The 22,464-nt window shown below is 39.8% G+C and overlaps 1 protein-coding gene across 7 annotated transcripts in view; it reads right to left on the minus strand.

Moving 5' to 3' along the window:
- The window catches only part of PHACTR1 (phosphatase and actin regulator 1), a 320,720-nt gene that overhangs the window by 26,504 nt on the left and 271,752 nt on the right, over positions 1–22,464 (minus strand). For all 7 annotated transcript variants that reach the window (XM_060774824.2, XM_060774827.2, XM_060774826.2 and 4 more), the window contains 4 exons: positions 21,573–21,894; positions 10,077–10,285; positions 7,574–7,730; positions 1,909–1,964 (listed from right to left, as the gene is read on the minus strand). In XM_060774824.2, the coding sequence (XP_060630807.2) occupies positions 1,909–1,964; positions 7,574–7,730; positions 10,077–10,285; positions 21,573–21,894 (744 nt within the window). The remainder of the gene's footprint in view (positions 1–1,908; positions 1,965–7,573; positions 7,731–10,076; positions 10,286–21,572; positions 21,895–22,464) is intronic.

Here is a 22,464-nt window from a genome sequence, read left to right on the forward strand (position 1 = left end):
CCTGTTTCTTAGCAGGAGGTTGGACTGGATGGCCCACAAGGTCTCTTTCAACTCTGTGATTCTAAGGAATTGCACCCAACTGCAACTAGTTGAGAAATATATCCATCTCATATGTATCTTTGCAAACATGTATGTCTTGGGCTTTAAAAGTCTTGCAAATTTGTCAGATTAAATATTTGTTTGGCACATCATTATCATCACCAATATTTTACAATGGTGGTAATGTTACTGTTTTAGACAAGAAATGCCCGTGGGAAGGCAGTTTTGTGATAGTTGAATGAGTCAAATTTCAGCCAGTTTCTAATTTCTCCAATCCCGCACTCCGTTAATTCTAAACTTTAAAGATGTTTTTAAAAGGCATTTGGGTCCATTTTTGTGCACTCCCCCTCTCCCCAATACAAGCATTTTCATATGCTATTTTGCCAAATATAAATATATTTAAAGCATTGGTCCTAATATAGTAATTCCTAATATACTTAATTCCTGGGTGCATTTTCTGCTAATATATGTATCTTGCTTGAAGGACTTCATTACAATATGCAAATTTAGAAGAATTACTGAATTTTGCTCTACAAACCAAACTGGGACTCAGTTCCACAGTATTAAAATTATACATGCTTGAATACATCTTTCTTTAAAAAAAGAACTCTGATATTAGATCCATTCAATCTGATGTAAGACATATTTATTTCTTTGGAATTTGTTTTCTGTTATATATGCATATGAACAATATCTGATAGCAACAGAGTTTTATTTAAACTTTATTTCCCCCATTTAATTATTCATAGCAAAACAATAGAAAGCATTTTCAGATAAAATATATGTAGATTTTTTTTCCAGGCTGAGATATTTATTTATTATTTATTTATTTACGGCATTTATATGCCACCCTTCTCACCTCAGAGCTGCTTTCAATATATATATATATATATATATATATATATATATATATATATATATATATATACACATATATATATACATACACATACAATATTATTATTAGCATAGAGTCATATCAGTATTATATATTACTATATTGCACTATGCAATTATAGTGATATATTGCACTACACCGTTATACTGAGATAGGATGTAATTCAGCATAATTCAAGTTGTAGTGCAAATAAACCACAAGTAGGCAAATAAACCTACTGTGCTATAAACCAGGCCTGTAGCCAGGATTTTGATTCGGGGGGGGGGGGGGTTGAGTTTGATTCGGGGGAGGGGGAGGGAGTGAGGATCTATCCTGGCAAACCTTTTGTATCGTTATCCCAATAACCCCATGCATATGGGATATATTGAGCATGGGGATCGGATCATGATATGAATAATCATAAGTTTAAATTATTTGTTGTGAACCGCTGTGAGTCGCCTTCGGGCTGAGAACAGCGGTATATAAGTAAATAAATAAATAAATAACGTACCAGTAAGGCCTTCTCGTGGACCACCCTGAGAATTGGGGGGGGGGGGCTGAAGCCCCTCAAGCCCTCCCCCCAGCTACATGCCTGCTATAAACTATTTGTCTTTTCCCATAATTTTCTTTTAAAAATATTATCCTTCACATAATTGCTAGAAGAAACTGGTTCCTTTGGAATCTGCAACTTAAAATGTTTGGCCAAAGCTGCAAAATCCTGTGCGTATTTCCCTAGAAGCCAGTCAGATATTTGATGGAACTTGCTTCTGGGAGATAAGTATGGGTTTGTGCTAATAATTGTTATGGAACTATACAATGGATTTGTTTTGGACAATAAGTACCTTGATAAGAAATAGAACATGGAAGAGCAGTGGAGGCAAAGAGGGACCCTTGGTCCAAACAAGGCTTTGGGGATAACTCCTGTTGAAAGGTTTTCTTCCCATCTCCCTTGCCCTCTCACAATCTTTGAATTCAAGCATATAGCTACTCACGTTTAAGAATGTTCCTCTGCTCCAATTCTTCAGCCGTTGGCCTCTGGCTCAGTCGTCTGCGGAAAAAGCCCAGGATCAGTTTCTGGACCATATCATGCCCTCCAACATTTAGTGTATACAAAAATTACTTTTTGCCCTCATCAACTGCAAAAACCAAAGATGGTGCATTGGTCTCATGCACATACTGGTGGGTATTGGCATTATCAAGAATAACATGCCCTGGTAAATTTCTTCTCTTGCCAGTAGATCAGAGACCAATCATCTTGAGGCATAGTAGGCATGTGTCTTCTCCTCTATCTTAGGTTAAGCAGTGGATAGTTAGAAGATGCAGATTTCCTTCCTTCCTTGCTAGCTTCCTAACTCTCGTATGACAAGTATAGTTTTGTGTTCTTCCTACCCGACACTTATGTGAGCCTCCAAGCTACACCCTACTTGTCCAAAGGAGCTGTGGAAACAAAGGCAGCTAATAGTTTAGAAAAACAACTAGGCATGGTTAGCTTACCCAGAACAATAGTGCTGCTTCTTTGCCCCCTCAGTCCTCCCTTTCCCCCAAATAATCTTTATTTGGTTTCATAATGATACAATTAACAGTCACCAAACCCGTCTGTTGGCTAACCCATCACCTAAGCTACAACCAATAGCATGCAAGGTGTAAAAGATGACTAGGAAGCAACTGCACTCCAGAATGGAGCAGGGAGAAAGGAGAATTAGGAAACAAAAGGTGGCTATGTCAGTTCTACATTTAATAAAAGTTTTGTTCTGATTTCACTATTCTTAATTCTTCCACTGAGGCTTGAGATCACAATTTAATTCTTCATAGGTAAATGATACTGCGTGTATCATTGTCACCAAGAGATAAGGTGTGCAGAGTCCACTGGGATTGCTGGTCCCAGTTAGCCCCAATAGTTTTACTCTGATAATAGTTTATAATAGTTTTGACTCTGACAAACAGCCATCCCGAGGAAGTGTTTTATTAAATGTCCCAACACTGTGTATCACAACGTTGGGACACTGGATCATATGTGGTGGTCTTGCAGAAAGGTCCAGAAATATTTGACTCAGATGCATAAAATGCTGGAAGAAATTGTTAAAGGTCAAAATCAGAGTTTTATTTGTTGGGAATACTGGATGACCAACTAGAAAGGAAATTTGGAAGATTACTACAGTATATGATAACTGCAGCGAGAATTGCCTATGCTGAGAGATGGAAGAAATCAGTTATCACAATGTAAAAAAAATATGGCTGGGAAAGACCTACGAACTAGAGATGGATAAACTAACTATGCTGATTAAGGAGAAATCTTTAATGAACTTCAAGAAAGATTGGGACTTGTTCATCACCTTTTCACAACAACGCTGAGGGAAAATGCCAACTGAAGAATTTATGAATTAGATGAGTGTTACCAAAAGTAGAAGTGTGGTTATATATAGTATTATTTAAAGGGTGTTGCATAATAAGGAAGAAAAATCAACAGATAGTAAGGTTCGTAGAACTCACTTTGTGTTTGTGGGCTATTATAGTTTGAGTATATCAATGTAGGTAAACATAATGTCAGTGTGTTTGTCTTTGTTATGTCTCCATAGTAGATTGTAGAACCTAGTTAGATAGCTGTATCGTTTGAGTAATATACCATTATTCTAACCTTCTTCAATATAATTGTGCTTATGTATCCTTCCAATAATAATAGAGAGTAAAATAATAAATGTAATAAAACAATAATATGGTAAAATATTAAATGTAATAATAATAAATAGAGAAAAATAATAAGTGTAATAATAATAGAGTAAAATAATGTAAATGTAAGAATAATAATAATAATAAAGTAAAATAATAAATGTAGTAAAATAATACTAATATCAGTAAAATAATAAATAAGCTTGGTCAGGTATAAGCTGCAGGGAGCTTTTTCAGACTAAACAAGGGTCTGAAAAACTAGGCCTATATTTGAGTATATACAGTATATTTTGTATTTTTCTTTTACGGTTTTTTATTCTGAATAAAAAATAGTTTTAAAAAATCACAGAGCACTATGATGTTGATAAAGCCCTTCAATAGCTGCCATAAAGCATTATCCCACAGTGAACATATGAGGCACCACATGCCTAAACTCCAGCACTTCGACCTTGTAATCTATTTAGACTGTGCAAAGAGGAAGTTGAATAACAAACTAGATGTAGTTATGTCCGCTTGGTTTTGCCTCTTGTGATTCTGTCCTCGAATCCAACAACCTTGCTGGACTGATGCGTTAAATGTGTGCACTGCATCTAAACCCAGCATGAAATAAAAAGAGAACCAGTTCTTCATCTAGTTTTGAATTCTGAAAGTGCTAAAAGGGTGAGGAACACAACACGTGAATTCCAAGTGACCTGGTACTCAGTGCATGCTTTGCAAGAAAAGAGCTCTCTTTGGGTAATCATGGTAATTATTCTTACAGTACAGCCACTGTTACAAAATAGGATGTTTAGAGAGTTCACCTTAGGACTGTAAAGCAATTAGGATGTGCGGTTTTATCTGGCCTGGCCATGGTTGGGAATAAAAGTATAAAGCTACACAGTTCAGTACTGTAATGTGTAGCCCCATTGTAGCCTTGCAACGTGTGGCAATGTGTTACACAACGGCTTTTTCAGGAGCCTCATTAGGATTGTTTGTAAGAAGAAAGAATGCAGATGGCATATCCTGGCTATGAAGGAACTATTTTCAAATCAAAGCAAGATTAAGGGGAGGAAAGAGGGAGAGAGACCGAAACCTGCCCAAAAAGCAAAAGCATGGATCAACTGAAAAATACAATTCAGTTCATTTTAGTGTCGGTCATGAAGGTAAATATTCCGATGTCACACATACTCTAGCAAAAGTTTCCAAAAGTCAAGAGTGACAATAAAGTTGACAAGGCATAGAGTAAATCCAAGAATGTAGAAAGTCATCCTGGTGTTAAATTTCCCCCCAGGTTTGTAACACGATTCTTGGACTCAGGATATGACATCCTTAAACAACTACTAGGATGCCAATATCTGATCATACGTTGCCTTCTAGTCCCAGTGCTACGATGAATAGTATATTAATGTATCTGAGAAAGAAAATTCTGAGTATGTCCTGGACTGCAAGAAGATCCAACCAGTCCATACTTCAGGAAATAAAGCCCGACTGCTCATTGGAGGGAAGGATATTAGAGGCAAAGATGAAGTACTTTGGCCACATCATGAGAAGACAGGAAAGATTAGAGAAGACAATGATGCTGGGGAAAATGGAAGGAAAAAGGAAGAGGGGCCGACCAAGGGCAAGATGGATGGATAGTATCCTTGAAGTGACTGGCTTGACTCTGAAGGAGCTGGGGGTAGTGACGGCCGACAGGGAGCTCTGGTGTGGGCTGGTCCATGAGGTCATGAAGATTCGGAAGTGACTGAACGAATAAACAACACATCTGAGAAAGCAGCCATTTTCATATCCCATAACACCCTGAAGCACTGTTACAACAGGAGCATTGTGGAAAATTAGTTGATGGGCATATGGATACAATGGCATGGCAGTAACTGCAGTTGCCTATTCTCCTCCTCCAGCTTCCCAACAATACCAAGGCTTCCCTGAACCCATGAGGTTAATCCTGAGATCACACGATGTAACCATGCAGATTCTTTTGTCATCAAGTTGGCTTCAACTTACTTATGAATGAGGGGACTTTCAAGACACCCCACTATTAAACTCAATATCAAATGATATCACAGGGTTATCAGTTTAATTGTGTTCCCATTGTGCTTTAAACCACAATAATCCAGGTAGCTGAAAAAAGAATGTATTTCTGTTGGGAAAATATAGCTTACAACGCTCCTGCAATATAGGAGATATATTTCAGAAACTGAAGCTCTTCCTTGGAAGAAAGACATCAAATCCCCCTTTGTTCACATGGAAAAGCAACAAGAATTCCATATTGCGCCTTTTCTACTCTTGTACAATAAACTGAAGGCTCAGAACAGCTGTCTGGAGAGTTTACATGACGATGACAGCTATCCTTCAAAAATCTGAATAGGCATAATGAGCACAAATTAGTCCTCAAGGGATCAGTCAGTGTAAAGCCTGCCTCTCATGCTTCAGACAAAACAATAAAAGCAGCAGAAACTAAGTTTGGAGGTAGAGAGCTTATCAAACAATGAATAATATTAGTTATGTGGCAGCCATGCATAAGCAATGTGTGGATCCAAATCCTAACATCTGGGGTACTTAATTCTCTTTCTGTGGCTTCTCAGAGCTGAACCTAGACTGAGAAGCAGCCATCAATTTCACTTCCGCACAAAGATGAGAAGAATAACCAAGGGCTTTGATGGATCTGTATAATTCATTTTGGGAGTCAGAGCAGAGGCAAAGAAAACACAGGGATGCCAAACCTTGTATGCGGTTTGCTTGAAGAAACTACTATATATAGCAAATGAAATGGACTGGAGTTTCTCGGCTTCTCTCAAAATTAATGGCATGTTGAACTAGGGATCAGAAAGCTGCAGAAAATTCTTATCACTACCTGGATGGGAGACCACTGCCTACCTGGGTTGCACCTCAGCTTAGCCCATGATGGAAGAAAACTAGAACATAAATGTATAAAAACAAATCTGATCTATGCTAAATTATCTACTGCAATCTGAAATATTGTATTATAGCCTTCTATGATCTTATACTATCCCCCCACAATTTTTAAACCATATTTTTGAAAAACAAAAACAGACAGATAAGAAACAAAACATGTCCCAAGCCATAATTAACTTCAGAAAAACACATTAAGATTCTAATTAAATTTGAATTGCCTTTCCCCTGAAAACAGGAGCTCCGATTATTCACCCATCATGAAACTAAGGTCTGTTCCACACAGTCCTATATCCCAGAATATCAAGGCAGAAAATCCCACAAGATCTGCTTTGAACTGGGTTATCTTAGTCCACATTCTGATAATGTGAGATTTCCTGCCTCAACATTCTGGGATATAGAGCTGTGTGGAAGGGCCCCATGGCAGTTAACTGCCTTAACTTAAGACAGGAAATTTAAAACATTTCCCCAAAATAAGAAATAAAGGCTTTAGCTCAGAAACATCACTCGATATTATGGACACTTAAGACTGTCACTTGCTCACCACTCTTGGCCATTACCCATGCTGGCTGAGACACGCAAAAGTCAGAGGCTAATAACAATTTTGGACAACTGAAGTTCAAAGGGATGGAAGGGTTGTTAGATGCATAACTGAAGTTGACCCCAATTGTTTTCTTAAACTATTTCTCCTCTTGCAAAGGTTAAAGCAGACTGAAAGAGTAATGCGACAAGTGAGAGACTAAGACTTGAGACTGGGAACAGAAGGTAAAGGAGAGAGCATTGCTTCCTCTTTTTAAGCTTTTAAATTTCCTGCTCAAGTTGGATGACTAAGCTCATTACAAGGCCCACGGGTTACAATCCAGCTAAAATTCAGCCTCTTTCAATTTTGTTGATTACAAGGAAGAAGAGGTAAGGTTATTATCTCAGGGCTTTGGGGAATGGTTAGAATGATACACTTTTAAAAAATATCTTGGAGGAAAGACAAGAAATACAGTCATCAACCACCTACGGAATGATTGAAGAAAACTGGAGAAATATAAGTGGCACAAAATTAAAAGGTGACGTCTTGCTCTCTGCAGGTCAGCACATGGTTCTCACCTTGTCAGCTTGGTCCCTATTTGCTGCCTTAGCTCCAGCCTCTCCTCATCAGTCTGCATGGGGAGGATGTTCTTCTCCTCCAGCTCCCGTTTGGATGGCCGGTTGCTAAGTTTGATGGCTAAAGAATCTTTCCTGCAGACTTTCATGGCAAGGGAACCTAAGGTCGAAAGAGAGAAAAAAATGGAAAACCACTTCTCTTAAATGATACCAAAACACATTTCAATGTCACTTTTATAGAGACAATACACAGACAGACAGAACAAAAGGAGGTGCCATGGAAGGTTGGACTGGAGTCCGGGGGGTGCTGTTGCTCTATCCTCTTATGACAAAGAGATATCAGGTCTTCCTCCTTCCTTTTGGTCGCCCAGCATTTTCTGATCTTCTTTCTTTATGGTTTCGTAAAACGTAAGGCAAGCGTTGACAATATGGGAGTGGGCTGGGCTGTTCTGGTCTTAGCAAGGAGGAGCCCCTCTTAATAATCCCACAGACTGTTGCTGCCATTCACAGCATTACAAGAGTTCTAGAGCCTTAATAGGCCAGAGCTTAGGAAAGACAATTTGGAGATGTTTTGGATCACTGCTTCTGGGATACCTCACACAGCTGACTTGTAATCCAAAAGCAAATTTTCCAAATCCCCCACTGAATCAAAGCTACAGCAGTTGAACTGAATGACTGTAATGCCTTGCACTTATTCACTTGCCACAGAGACTGTAATTCAAGCTACCAATTTAAGCTGTGAGAGAAATGACAAGGACCGGGCTGTTGCACAGCTAGTTAGTATCCAGCTGCATTAAATCACTACTGACCAAGAGGTCATGAGTTTGAAGCCAGCTTGGGTCGGAGTAAGCTCCCAACCATTAATAGTCTAGTTTGTTGTTGACCTATGCAGCCTGAAAGAGAGTTGCATCTGTCAAATAGGAAATTTAGATATTGCTTTATGTGGGGAGGCTAATTTAATTAATTTACGACACCATAAAACCTTCCAGCAGCATGCAGAAGAATGAGGAAGCACTCCATCAAGGACTCGGTGCCACAAGTGGACGGTGCAGCGGCAGCTCCCCCTGTGGCCGGAACTGAGCATACCCTCATGAAGCTGGAAAAGCTGGAATGTTAAATTGCCTCTGTGTCTGTCAATATATGTTGTATGTCTAAATGGCATTGAATGTTTGCCATGTATATGTGCATTATAATCTGCCCTGAGTCCCCTGCGGGGAAGAGAAGGGCGGAATATAAATACTGTAAACAAACAAACAAATAAATAAACAAACAAACCAGTAAGCCTGAACTTAAGGACATTAAGGGCCCTTCCACACAGCCCTATATCCCAGAATATAAATGCAGAAAATCCACAATTTCTGCTTTGAACTGGATTATCTGAGTCCTCACTGCCATATATTACAGTTCAAAACAGATAATGTGGGATTTTATTCAGCTGTGTGGAAGGGGGTGGAGTCACACTGTTCCTCCTTAGTGAACAACTTCCTTTAGTCTCACTAACTATGCCAGGAACTCTAAGAACAAGTGTAGGAGCAGAAGCTTCCATGGTTCATACTGTGGTGATGATGTGCATACACATTATTAATACACATTATTAATTAATAAATTTAAATATTTATACTCTGTCCTGTAGCAAAAGATCTCAGGGTGATTTACAAATACTTATCTGAGAACATCTATGCAGGGCACTTTATCAACACTTCATCAACACCTGCTATCTCCCTACTCTAGCACTCCTGCAGGATCCACCACAAATTCCTGCCCCAAGGACCCTATATATGATCCAAAATTTCACACATGAAAACAGGGAACCCTGTGGCCAAGCAATAGCAGTGTGTGGTCAAGATGGCAGAAGTTATCAGTAAAGAAGGACATATAAGCTAGGAGAGGCTGCAGCAGTTTGCTTTTCCCCAAGTTTGCAGGGAAGGGAAAAGTGCAATTCTAATACAGTGCCCTTCCACAGTCATATAACTCAGAATACCAAGGCAGACAATCCACAATATCTACTTTGAACTGGGTTCTAGTCCACACAGCCATATAATCCAGTTCAAAGCAGATAATGTGGGATTTTATTCAGCTGTTTGGAAGGGGCCACAGTTAAGTTGCTCTGCCCTTCGGGGCTTATTGGGATGAGGGAACCAGTGTAGAAAATGACCTTCCAGAGATTACTATCCATAAAAACTCCTTAAAGCTTTTGCCAGTTTCTAATCTACAAAGCACAGATGGACACATCAATGGGTGAGCGAACATTGTAGTGGTCTGGCAGTTTGTCTTGTACATCTGGACACTATTGTTGCTATGTATATTTTTTATCCTTTGCCCATGCTGACTTTTGAAAAGTTCACAATACTTACTCATCACATCCCCCTTGGAGCACTTTCGCAGGGCCACCAGGCAACCATTAACAATTATTTTATTCATGACTGTTAAGACTGCTTCTGTGCAGCACGTCTTTGGCATCTATATTAAAAAAATTAATGTGGATGAGGAGCAGAAGATCCCTTACTTGTAAATAACGAGCTGTCATCATCATCATCTTCATCTTCGTCTTCTTCTTCTCTCGTGTAGAGGCATGAAGAATCTTCATAGTCAGATTCATGAGGCACATTTTCTTTATTGTCATCACATTCGATCACAACAGTTGGCACTTGTCTCATGTCTGAAAGGCCCCCAGGTCCACTTTTTGTGACATTGTCACCCCCATGTAAACCAGAGCTTTGGGAAAAACAAGACAAAAAGAGAGAGAAAGTATTTACATTATTTGCTGCCTAGGAATACAAAATTATTTCAGTTATCTTTCAGAATAAAAACACTTGTAATGGTTTGAGGGTAGTGGGGTGGTTTGGAGACATCTCCACTTCAAACTGTGCAAGGGATTTTTTTTCTGCTCCCTTTGGATGGGCTCTGGAATAAAAAAAAAACACACAACCCAGCAAGTCTGTAGGTGTATCCCATTTGAGCTGGGTAAATGATGAAAGTTATCAGTATCTTGAGTGGTGAGCTTGGGAAAGATCAGACTACCACTACATTACACGGTAGGCAACTTTGGAAGCTTGTGACCCTTGGGATCTGCCACAAGCATCACTGCTGCCCAAAATGCAATGTATTGCTTTTCCCCAAAATAAACTGCCTGATTTTTTTAAAGCCCTGGAAGGAAAACCTGTAGAAAAGCTGGTAAAGAACACACACATACACATAATCAAAGAAAGAACAAAGACATACAGTCACACAACCAAGTCCCTGAAATTTGCTACTGCAGAATTCTTCTAAGTAGCAATGCAACATTTTGGAACAATTCAAAAAACTTGGGCAGAGGGTTGGGGGGAAAGTTGCATTTTTGAACTATGTGCTGCTCACCCCTATTTGTGGTTCAAATCTGGGGAGTGGACTGAGCTCCAGCTGTTAGCCCCAGCTTCCGCCAACCTTACAGTTCAAAAACACGCAAATGTGAGTAGATCAATAGGCACTGCTTCTGTGGGAAGGTAATGGCGCTCATTGCAATCATGCCAGCCACATGTCCTTGGAGGCATCTACGGACAACGCTGGCCCTTCGGCTTAGAAATGGAGATGAGCACCACTGCCCAGAGTCAGACACGACTAGAATTCCCAGAGGACTTGGTCCATTGGGTAAAAAGTGATCTCTATTTGTTATATTGTTATCATTATTACATTACACTTTAAAAAGATTTGGTATCAACATTTTTATGAGTGTATAGCAATAGGGTAGAGTAATGGGATTTTATCATTGCTGGGCATATTGAACAGAGGGAATGGGTACCAGGAGACATTCAAATTTTACACCATGGGATATGAAAGACTGATGATAGGTAATTTGGATGGAAATGTTGGCATTTGATTCGATTTATGAAAAAATCTTAATGACACATAATGTGTCATGCTTCCTTAATTTTTTTAATTTCATCTATGGTATGCTTCACTACTTTAATTAAATCAACTTCTTGCCATTCCTCCTATGTATTTTTTTCCTACTCAATTGATAACAAAGAAAATCAAACGTAGCATCTAAAAGGTAATAGCACACACAATTAAAAAAAAATCAATAAATGTAATGGATGCAATGAGCATAAGAGTTCTGTGCATTGTGTTTCAAGAGTAAGCAATGTGTGATCCTCCTTAATAGATTCCAACTCTTATCACATCCTACGTGACAGGAGCAACTTGAGAAACTGCAAGTCACTACTGGTGTGAGAGAATTGACTGTCTGCAAGGATGTTGCTCAAGGGATGCCTGGATGTTTTACCATCCTATGGGAAGCTTCTCTCATGTCCACACATGGAAAGCTAGAGCTGAGATGGGAGCTCACCCCTCTCCCCAACAGAAAGAACTGCTGATCTTTCAGTCCACAGTCCTGCCGGCACAAGGGTTTAACCCATTATGCCACAAGGGGCTCCACCCTACCACTGATTTTGATAAGAATTGAAATCCAACAATATTTGGAGGGTCATAAGTTGCTTATACCCATTGAACATGCATGAATATAAATATTTGCTTAATATCTATGTAGAATCAAGACCAGAAAGGACTGAAATCACATTGCCTATTTTCTTCAATGACAGGAACATGTTAGGTTATCTATGGAACCATGTCTTCATTTAACTAGGGACTATTATAGAAGCATGGCTACGAAACCCACGTCTCCATTTGGTCATACAACTGGTTCTGTTCACCTGCAGAGCGTGGAAACGTTATATTCTGGACTACAACTGCTTCATTCTGGATGACAGCCATGCTGACCTGGAAGCTGTAGTTTGCAAAGTACGGTAACCTTTCCAAACTCTGGGTTGGTTGTACGTATTCTAAGAAAGTAATTAAAAGTAGTCATAGGTAATGACTGGATTTTGAGCTTGTGTTACTGAAAGAAAAGAAAAATAATCTGGGATATGGTAATCAGAAGAAGAAGCAGTCACTAATTGCTTCTGCAAAACCGTTCAAGGATAGATTAGAAGAAAAATCCCAATTTCCTTTGCAAAAGTCCCTAGAGCTGGTTTCCACATGTGCAGTTGGACTTTTCGCAGCCATTATGATGAAGACATAAAGCCTCTGAATAGATATCCAGATATTCAGATATCTAGGCCAATCTTACTATCTTTCTAACTATCACCCACTCCCGATTAAAGTTACTTGTTGGTTTGACTGTTTGGCTTGAGATCATAAATAACAACAACAACAACAGCAACAAACCTGTCAAACTACTCTGGAGCTTCCGAATTCGGACTGACAGAGTTTTGGAGCACAATACTCCTGACCTCACAATCGTGTTAAAAAACCAATTATGGATAGTCGGTGTTGCAACCCCAGGTGGCAGCAGGATTGAAGAGAAACAACTGGAAAAGCTGACACGATACAAGGATTTAAAGATCAAACTGCAAAGACTCTGCCACAAGCAAGTGAAGGTGGTCCCAGTGGTGATTGGCACACTGGGTGCAGAGCCTAAAGACCTTGTCCTGCACTTAAACACAATCGGCACTGACAAAATTACCATCTGTCAGCTGCAAAAGGCCACCCTATGAGGATCTGCATGCATCATTCGCTGATACATCACATAGTCCTAGACACTTGGGAAGTGTCCAACGTGTGGTCCAATACAACAGCCAGCATAATGATCTTGTTTGCTGTTTACTAATCTTGTTATGTTTTAAACAACAACAACAAATTTATTTGAGAAAAAACCAGTAAAGGTGTCCAAGTGGTGATCAGCACACTTGGTGCAGTGCCTAAAGACCTTGGCCTGCACTTAAGCACAATTGGCACTGACAAAATTACCACTTGTCAGCTCCAAAAGGCCACATTACTGGGATCTGCACACATTATTTGCCAATACATTACATAGTCCTAGACACTTGGGAAGTGTTCGATATGTGATCCAGTACAACAGCCAGCAGAGTGATCTTGTTGGCTGTGGACTCATCTTGTTGTGTTTCAAATAACTTTATTTGTATTCCTCCCTATCTCCCTGAGGGGACTCAAGGCGGATGCAGGGCTTGGAAGATTTGATTTCCCACTTCACCGTGGAAACCCACGGTAAGTTACACACTCTCTGTCCTAGAAAAACCAATGATAGGCTTGCATTAGTGTGGGCAGAAATGACAACAATAAAAACAAACAGTGATGATGAATTCCTAACAATTATGACTTTATATCCCAAATTGCATATGTGAAATAAAATACCCAATTCCTAAAACTTTTCTAGTAAATCATAGCCTTTGATATTATGCTTTCTATATACAGCCATCCAGCCACACTTAGTGGTTTGACAGATTCCTAGATGGTGTTATTTTAAGTGGAAAAAACCCATTCATTTTTCAATTTGTGGGTTTCCTATTTTTATGGGGGTCATGTGCCCTCAACTCCAGTGAATGTGCAGGGTAGAATATCTGAGCTACCTTATGACATCAGCAATTAGGGCCAAGTGTACATTTACACCCTAAACAAATCACAATCTGCAAGCATTCATTTTTGGCTGGAAAGCACTGAAGATGACATTTTCTCCAAACCATGGCACAAAAGACGATTTCCCCCAATCTCTATTCCCTCACATATTTCAGTTTCCTTATTATAAAAATGCCTGCTGAAGTTTCATACCTTTGCTTTAAAGTGAAACACAACAAAACATCCAAATTGTGTTCTTAACTATTCAGATCTTCTTAAAAAGCTTAAGCACTTTCATTATAATATTCCGCACATATGGTGCACATATTTACCAAGCAATGCTTACTATCTTCAATCAGGCTTACTCTCTAGTTGTATATTGAGGATTATAATGTATATTTTTTCTGTTTGACATGTCATATAGACATGTGCAGTTTCCAAGCAGTTAAAGCTTGATGCAACACTGTAATAGGCTTGTTTGATGCTTCCTCTGAGACGAGGAGAACAATAAATGGAAGTGCTGTCAATGATATTTAGATGAGACACTGCTTTCTGTTTTGCACAACCTGTGTCTTAAAAATGAAGCACGTTTCATCTGAAATATATGCACTAATCCCCTTAAAGATATTAGCACATTTACCAGTACAGAACAATCTAAGAAAAATAACTGAAATGCATCAAGAGGTATTGGCTTCGCAGATGCTTTTTCACTTGCATTTTGAGAAAAAAAAACCCCACTTGCTTTTGCAGAGGAAGCAGTCATCTAATCTGATGGTTACTAAAGTTAACAGGCATCTTCTTAATAGCAAACATAAAAATCATTGGGATATTGTTAAGGAACAAAATGGCCTGCTTATGGGGAACAGTCTGGGGCTCTGTACCCTTTCCAGTAATTTTTTCCCTTTCGGCACTTCACCAATAAATTCAAAATGTTCCAACATTTCGTGAATTCATGTAAATTGGGCATATTTGTTTTGCACTGCTTGCAGTATTTTTGGAAAACCTTGTTTTATGTGACATAAAAAGCGCAGAGATGAGAATGAAGAAAAAAAATGGCAGAGTGGCAATAGCTTTAGATGACTAGAAGACTCTGCCAAATTATTATTATTATTATTATTATTATTATTATGTTTATTTATATCCACCTTTTTCTCTCTTTAGAGAACTCAAAGCAGCTCACAATTAAAAACATTACACCACTTAAAGTACACAAATATACAAATATTAAAACAGTATTAAACATAATTAATATTAAAACCAATTCGGGTTCAATTCACAGCAGCCACTGACATGATCTTAAACACCTTCTTCTGTTTGAACAAAAAGGTTTTAGCCTACCATCGGAAGGACAGCAGGAAGGGGGCCATTCTGGCTTCCCTAGGCAAGGAGTTCCAGAGTCGATTGGCTGCCACTGAGCGAGAAGGCCCGCTCTCTCGTTCCCACCAACCAAGCTTGAGATGGAGGTGGGACAGAGAGAAGGGTCTCTCCTGAAGATCTCAGGGTCTGGATAGATTCGTACAAAGATAAACGGTCAGCCAAATTGCTTGGATTTGAACCGTCAAGGGCTTTAAAGATCATAACCAGCACTTTGAATTGTGCTCAGAAACAGACGGAGGAGCTGATTCAACGGGGGATTGTCCACTCACTGCAGCTAGCCCCAGTTAACAACATGGCTGCATCTTTTTGAACCAGTTTCTGAGCATTCTTCAGAGGCAGCCCATGTAGAGTGCATTACAGTAATCCAGACGGGATGCAACTAAGGCATGTACTACCACGGCCAGATCTGGCTTCCTAAGGAACAGGTGCAGTTGGAGCACAAGTTTTAATTGTACCAGGACTCTTCTGGCTGCCACAGATACCTGGGCTTCCAGGTTCAGTGCTGAGTCTAGGAGGATCCCCGAACTCTGAACCTGTATCTTCAGGGGGTGTATGACCCCATCCAGCACAGGCTGGATCCCTATTCCCTGAACTGCCTTCCGACTGACCAGGAGCACCTCTGCCTTGTCTGGATTAAGTTTTGATTTGTTTCCGCTTATCTAGTCCATTACTAGATGACAGAAACTGGTTTAGGGTCAGGACGGCTTTCTTGGCTTTAGATGGAAAGGAGTAGTAGAGTTATGTATTAGGTGGCACCAAACTCCAGAACTCTGGATGATCTCTCCAAAATGGAACCCTGAGGAACCGGGGCAATGGCCAGGAGTTTGAACAGAAGTCCCCCAGCACCATCTTCTGGGCAAGGCCCTCCACAAAGGACAGGAGCCACTGTAAGACAGGGCTTCTCAGTTGCATCCCAGAAGGACACTATGGTCAATGGTATTGAAGGCCGCTGAAAGATCCAGGAGAACCAATGTCCAGATCGCCCTGGACAACATTGAGAAGACCCAAGCGCCTTCAAACCGGTCCTTTGGCATCAAAAGGAAGACTCTGTGCCTTCAACATAGGCCATTGGACTGGGGGTTGTGTTTGTTCCGACCTTCACAGCCATTGAGAAAAGAGGGAACAGTAAAAGTTTCTCAGCTGCGAAATCTCCTTGGACCCAAGACAACCAGAGACTGTAATGTATATTTCCTTTACCCTCTTTGAAACTTCCAGCTTATTGCCTTAAAGGGATAACTCTTTGTGAACAATAAAACGTATTTTGAGTTATCTACAGTGTTTTGGTCCTTGGGAGCTCCAGTTCTTTAAAGGAAGGCAAGAAGCAATCCCCTGGGGGAAAGATGTCACATCTATGTCTCTTTCACTAAGAGTTGTAGCCCCCAGGTGTGATGGCACAATAATTAATAATAAATACAATTGATTGGATTTTGAATGTTTTCTCACTTTGCTGAAATCTTTCTTCTGAATGTATGAGGGCTAGAATAAATGCCCCTTTTGTTTTAAATAAATGAAAAAGAAGAAGCAATCAGGATGCTGAACAGAAGATTCACATAAGCATGTGACAAACGTTTTTGGTTTATGCCACCAGGTTGGACAGCTGTCTATAGTGAATCATGTGGCTTATTTCAGGCCACATGGGGAGAAATACTGTGTTACAGCATTGTTCTCTCTCTCTCTGGCATAAATCCTATTGCTATTTCCAGGTATAGTACACCCACAGAATCAATGATATATACATGAGTCCAGATTTATTATTCAGTAATTGATTATTCAATGGATTGAGTTTGACTAGCAATTACAGTCTCTCTCTGTGTCTGTGTGTGAGAGCGAATGAGAGAAAGAGAGGATTCTAATTTTGCCTAAACACAATTCTGCACACTCCACAGGACACCAGACTGCAATCTTGCTGGGTGTTCTCATGCCAATCTGGAATGGACGCCTCTCTTCTATTGGATTCAAATGGACCATTTTTAGGTCGAACATAATATCCCCATTAATTTGCCTCTTTCCTCTTGCAATGGGAAACTCAGCTCTTTGGTAGCTGATGTTCAAACACAAGTTGAGGACAAAAGCAAATTAAATAGTTTGCTTCCTGCTTATTAACTATAATGCATGTGTCCTAGTAAGTGCACGATTAGATAGGAATTTTGAAAACTGGAGCATCTATTGCTGTGAGCGAACAGATGCCCCATAAGTCCTGTGGCAAGAAAGCTCATAGCAGGTAGACTACCTTATGCATATTTTGAAGAGACAAGGGACCATGCTGTTCAATTAATGCAAATTCTGTGTGCATGGAAGTAATTGCCCCAGGTGAACCACATGGGATATGAAGGAGAGCTACAGCCTGTATTGACTTAGTGGAACATTTAGAGAATAGAGAAGAAATTAACCATTCTTTAAAATATAAAACATAGGCAGAAAACATAAGCTAGGATCTATGCCTGCCACACCTTGAGGCAGGTGGCCTTGGAAATAGCAACCTTCTACAAGCCTCCTATACTAGTTATTTGTTATATATATGATTCAGATTACTTACTATATTGTATACTAGCCATCCCTTGCCACGTGTTGCTGTGGCCCAGTCTGGTGATCTGGAAAATAAAGTAATGGTTTCTAATCTATGTAATTTCTTTATGCTTGTGGGTAAACAGTATTTCTTGTTATTTATTTGTCAGTGTTGATGTGGAAAGTGTCTGGTTTGCCTCCTCTGGAATATACAACATATCATTGTCCTTCTTTAGGGGTCCCTTTCAAATCTATGATACTATATCTCTCTCTGTGTGAAACATATATATCTGTCTCTATCTATGGGTGAATGGCTCTTTGTCAGGAGGGCTTTGATTAGATTTTCTTGTCCTGGTGAAGGGAGTTGGACTGGATGGCCTTAAGTATTTTCTGTTGGTCATGGGGATTCTGTGTGGGAAATTTGCCCCATTTCTGTCGTTTGTGGGGTCCAGAATGCTCTTTGATTGTAGGTGAACTATAAATCCCAGTAAGTACAACTCCAAAATGTCAAGGTCTATTTCCCCCAAACTCCATCTGTGTTCATACTTGGGCGTATTGAGTGCTTGTGCCAAGTTTGGTCCAGATCCATCATTGTTTGAGTCCACAGTGCTCTCTGAATGTAGGTGAACTATAACTCCAAAACCAAAGGACAATGCCCACCAAACCCTTCCAGTATTTTCTGTTGGTCATGGGAGAACTGCGCGCCAAGTTTGTTACAATTCTATTGTCAGTGGTGCTCTTTAATTGTAAGTGAATTATAAATCCCAGCAACTACAACTCCCAAATGACAAAATCAATTTTTTTTTTAGTGAAGGACATACATTGGGTTATTAGGTGTCTTGTGTCCAAATCTGGTGTCAATTCGTTTAGTGGTTTTTGAGTTCTTGCTGGGATTTATAGTTCACCTATAATCAAAGAGCATTCTGAACTCCACCAACGCTGGAATTGAACCAGATGTGGCACAGTGGCACACAGGACTCCCATAAACAACAGAAAATACTAGAAGGGTTTGTTGGGCATTGACCTTGAGTTGGGGAGTTGCAGTTCACCTACATCCAGAGAGCACTGTGGATTCAAACAATGATGGATCTGGACCAAACTCAGCACGAATACTCCATATGCCCAAATGTGAACATTGGTGGAGTTTAGGGAAAATTGACATTGTCATTTGGGAGTTGTAGTTACTGGGATTTATAGTTCTCTTACAATCAATGAGCATTCTGAACTCCACCAACGATGGAACTGGGTCAAACTTCCCACACAGAACTCCCATGACCAACAGAAAATACTTAAGGGCATCCAGTCCAACTTCATCAGGGCAAGAAAGTGTAATTAAAGCCCTCTTGACAAAGAGTCATCCAGCCATAGATATAGTTAGATATATGTGATTCACACACACACATAGTATCATAGATTTGAAGGGACCCCTAAAGAAGGACAATTATATGTTGCATGTTCCAGAGTAGGCAAACCAGACAATCTCCACATCAACACTGACAAAGAAACAACAAGGAATACAGTTTACCCACAAGAATAAAGAAATTACATATATTAGAAACCAACACTTTCTCATTATTTTATTTTCCAGATCTCCAGACTGGGCCACATCAACGCATGGCAGAGGACGGCTAGTTAGACATAAGACAGAGAAGAGACTGCAATAGAATGCCTTAGAGAACTTACTGTTTAAACTTTCGACTGATAAGTAACGTACCTGTATGCTGAATACATGAAGTTTGTAAGTAAACCAACTATGCTATTTTTAACGAAGACTATTATTTTTTTCTCTTGAGAGCATGATTTAAAACCAAATATAATTTGTGGGAAAGTATATGTTTTTGGGCAACTGAAATAACACTTCTGAAGATCTGCTATATATTTTGTGCATTGGCATAATCTTTGTCTTTACAGTTCAAAGAGATAACCAGGTATATCAGTCTAACAACTGAGAAACCTAAATTACCTTGCATGAATACTAGTGGATATATACCAAAGAGAAGATTCACTCAATTGAGTTTTTAGCTCTTTCCAGGAAGATCATATTTTACAAAAGGGTTATGATTTTTCCAAATGGTAATGAATGTCAATTAATCTCCAAAAGGTCACACTTCCAGAAGGTTTTGAAGATTCTGGTTTTCCAAAAGGTTATGATCTCAAAGGTCATCCTTTCCCAAAAGTTACAGTAGTCTTAAAAGTGCTGCTTCATTCTTTTCCCCCATCCTCCCCCTTTCCCTGCTTTTTAAAATGTAGACAGTAACAGCAAGTGCAATGAACATTAATACCAACAGCAACATCGTGCCTAGTCCATTAGATTCGATAAGGAGAATATTTTAAAAATACGTGTGACTGGAAAATTGAAGTAATACAAAATATTTCATGCTCCAATGGTTCCAGTTTGTAGCAACACAGATTTACATCAAATACTTTTCATAGCTGCATCAGGGAAATGCCTCTCCAATTACTGCAGCCTATCATATATAAAAAGCAATTATCTGGAAGACAATGGAAATTATCTAATTTGTACACACTGCGTTTTAGTGTGTCCATAACTTGGCTCTTTACTTCTTAACAAAAAAATAAAAATAAAAATGACATAATAGTTATCCAGGAAAAAAGAGATGAGAATAATACTACTAGCAGCAGCATCACCATTATGAGCCATGTTCCTTAACAAAATAGATTGATGCCAACAAAAGCTTTGAGAGTTCAGGTGCGTTTTTTTTTTTTGCACTGAAATAGGGAGCATGCTTCACTTCCCCAAACTTTATGCTTAAAAGTATGTTGATAACTATTACCTCCAGAGAGCCCCAACTGCAATTTTACTCTATAAAGTGCTTTCCTATGTGTGTCACTTCGGAGAAAAGGTGATAAGGAAAAGGTAAAGGTTTCCCCTGACATTTAGTTGTGTCCGACTCTGGGGGGTGGTGCTCATATCCATTCCTAAGCCAAAGAGCTGGCGTTGTCCGTAGACACCTCCATGCGGCCGGAAAGACTGCATGGAGCGCTGTTCCTGCAGAAGTGGTATCTATTGATCTACTCACATTTGCATGTTTTCGAACTGCTAGGTTAGCAGAAGCTGGGTCTAACAGCAGGAACTCACCCTGCTCCCTGGACTCAAATCACGGGCCTTTCGGGTAGCAAGTTCAGCAGCTCAGCAGTTTAACCCATTGTGCCACCAGGGGGGCCTAAGCAGGTGATAAGATACTGAATTCTGTCACTGCAGATCACTACCATTGAGTCAAACTACTGGAAATGAACCTGAGATCTTTATCATGCAGTCTTGTCTCATCTCTGTACAGTATGACCCCAGTATCTGTGGAAATACGTTCCTAGATTTCATGTGGATACACAACATCATGGATAACACCAAACTCTATTGAAATGTGTGACTTCTAGCCCAAAAGAGTTATATTGGAGGACCTAGAAAATGTCTACAGATAATATGAGGGTTGAATGAAAAGTAATGCCTCCACCTTCGTTACTTGGGTTTGGATGGGAATGTTTTAATAAATCAAACACAGAAATAATCCTTAGAATGTGCTCTTTAACTACCACTATTCACTTTTCCACAATGGCCATTCAGTTCACCAATTGCTAGTTCACTAAAGAAATGCAAGGAAGCAACAGCCTCTCTCGCAAAAGACTTTTAACTTTTTAAAACTTATTTCTTTTTCATACACAATTTCATTCATGCAGTACTGAGAAGTAGAGAATGACAGTAGCCCATTACCTTTCTAGCCTCTGCATGGTCATGGCTAGTGTCTTATTCAACTCATCGATCATGCGGCAACCTGAAGAGTGAATGGGTAACGTGCTGGATCCAGAAGGCATGTGAGGGTTGTGGCTGCCATACTGATGCTGGTGCGCTAACTGTGATGGTAAAACCGTGTGGTGATGAGAACCCATTGATTGCTGGGAGCTCTTCTGTATGGAATAAGATGCGAGGGAGAGGTCTGGTCCCCCTAAAGGCATGCAGATCATGACTTTCTTTGGAGGTAGCGGAGGCGACAGTTTGACTGGCATACAAGGCAGTTTCATGGGACCACCAGGATCTGAAATAGAAAAAAAATGGAGAAATTCAGGCATAAGCACAGGTGGGAAAGTAAGACACCCAGGCCTCCATCATATCCCCCACATAAACCATAATGACCTCTGCCTCTGTGGGCCCTTCCAGGCAAGCTCTATATCCCAGGATCTGATCCCAGATTTTTTGTTTATCCCAGATTATCTGGCAGTGTGGACCCATATAATCCAGTTTAAAAAAGAAAACCTAGGATCAGATCCTGGGATATAGGGCCTACCTGGAAGGGCCCTGAGTTGTGCTCTTTCATGCAGCACATGTTAGAGGATACTGCAATCAAAAGAAAGGATCCTCTCATATCAACACATCAGTCAGTTGCATCCATGTTGGCTGTGCTATTCCCACACATTCTGCAATTTGATTGTTTTTTCATACTTCATCCTCCCATTCCATTAAAAAAAATCAACACACCGAGTTAGTATCATATTAACTTTTCTCTGTTGAAATCAATAGAAAAGTGAAAATATTCTACCCTAAAGCAATCTGTGTTTCATTCTCATCCCAAAACATCTCAAATCCAGGCAGGGACACTAAGATTGCA

Source organism: Anolis sagrei, chromosome 4 (assembly GCF_037176765.1).
Source record: "Anolis sagrei isolate rAnoSag1 chromosome 4, rAnoSag1.mat, whole genome shotgun sequence".
Taxonomy (NCBI): domain Eukaryota; kingdom Metazoa; phylum Chordata; class Lepidosauria; order Squamata; family Dactyloidae; genus Anolis; species Anolis sagrei.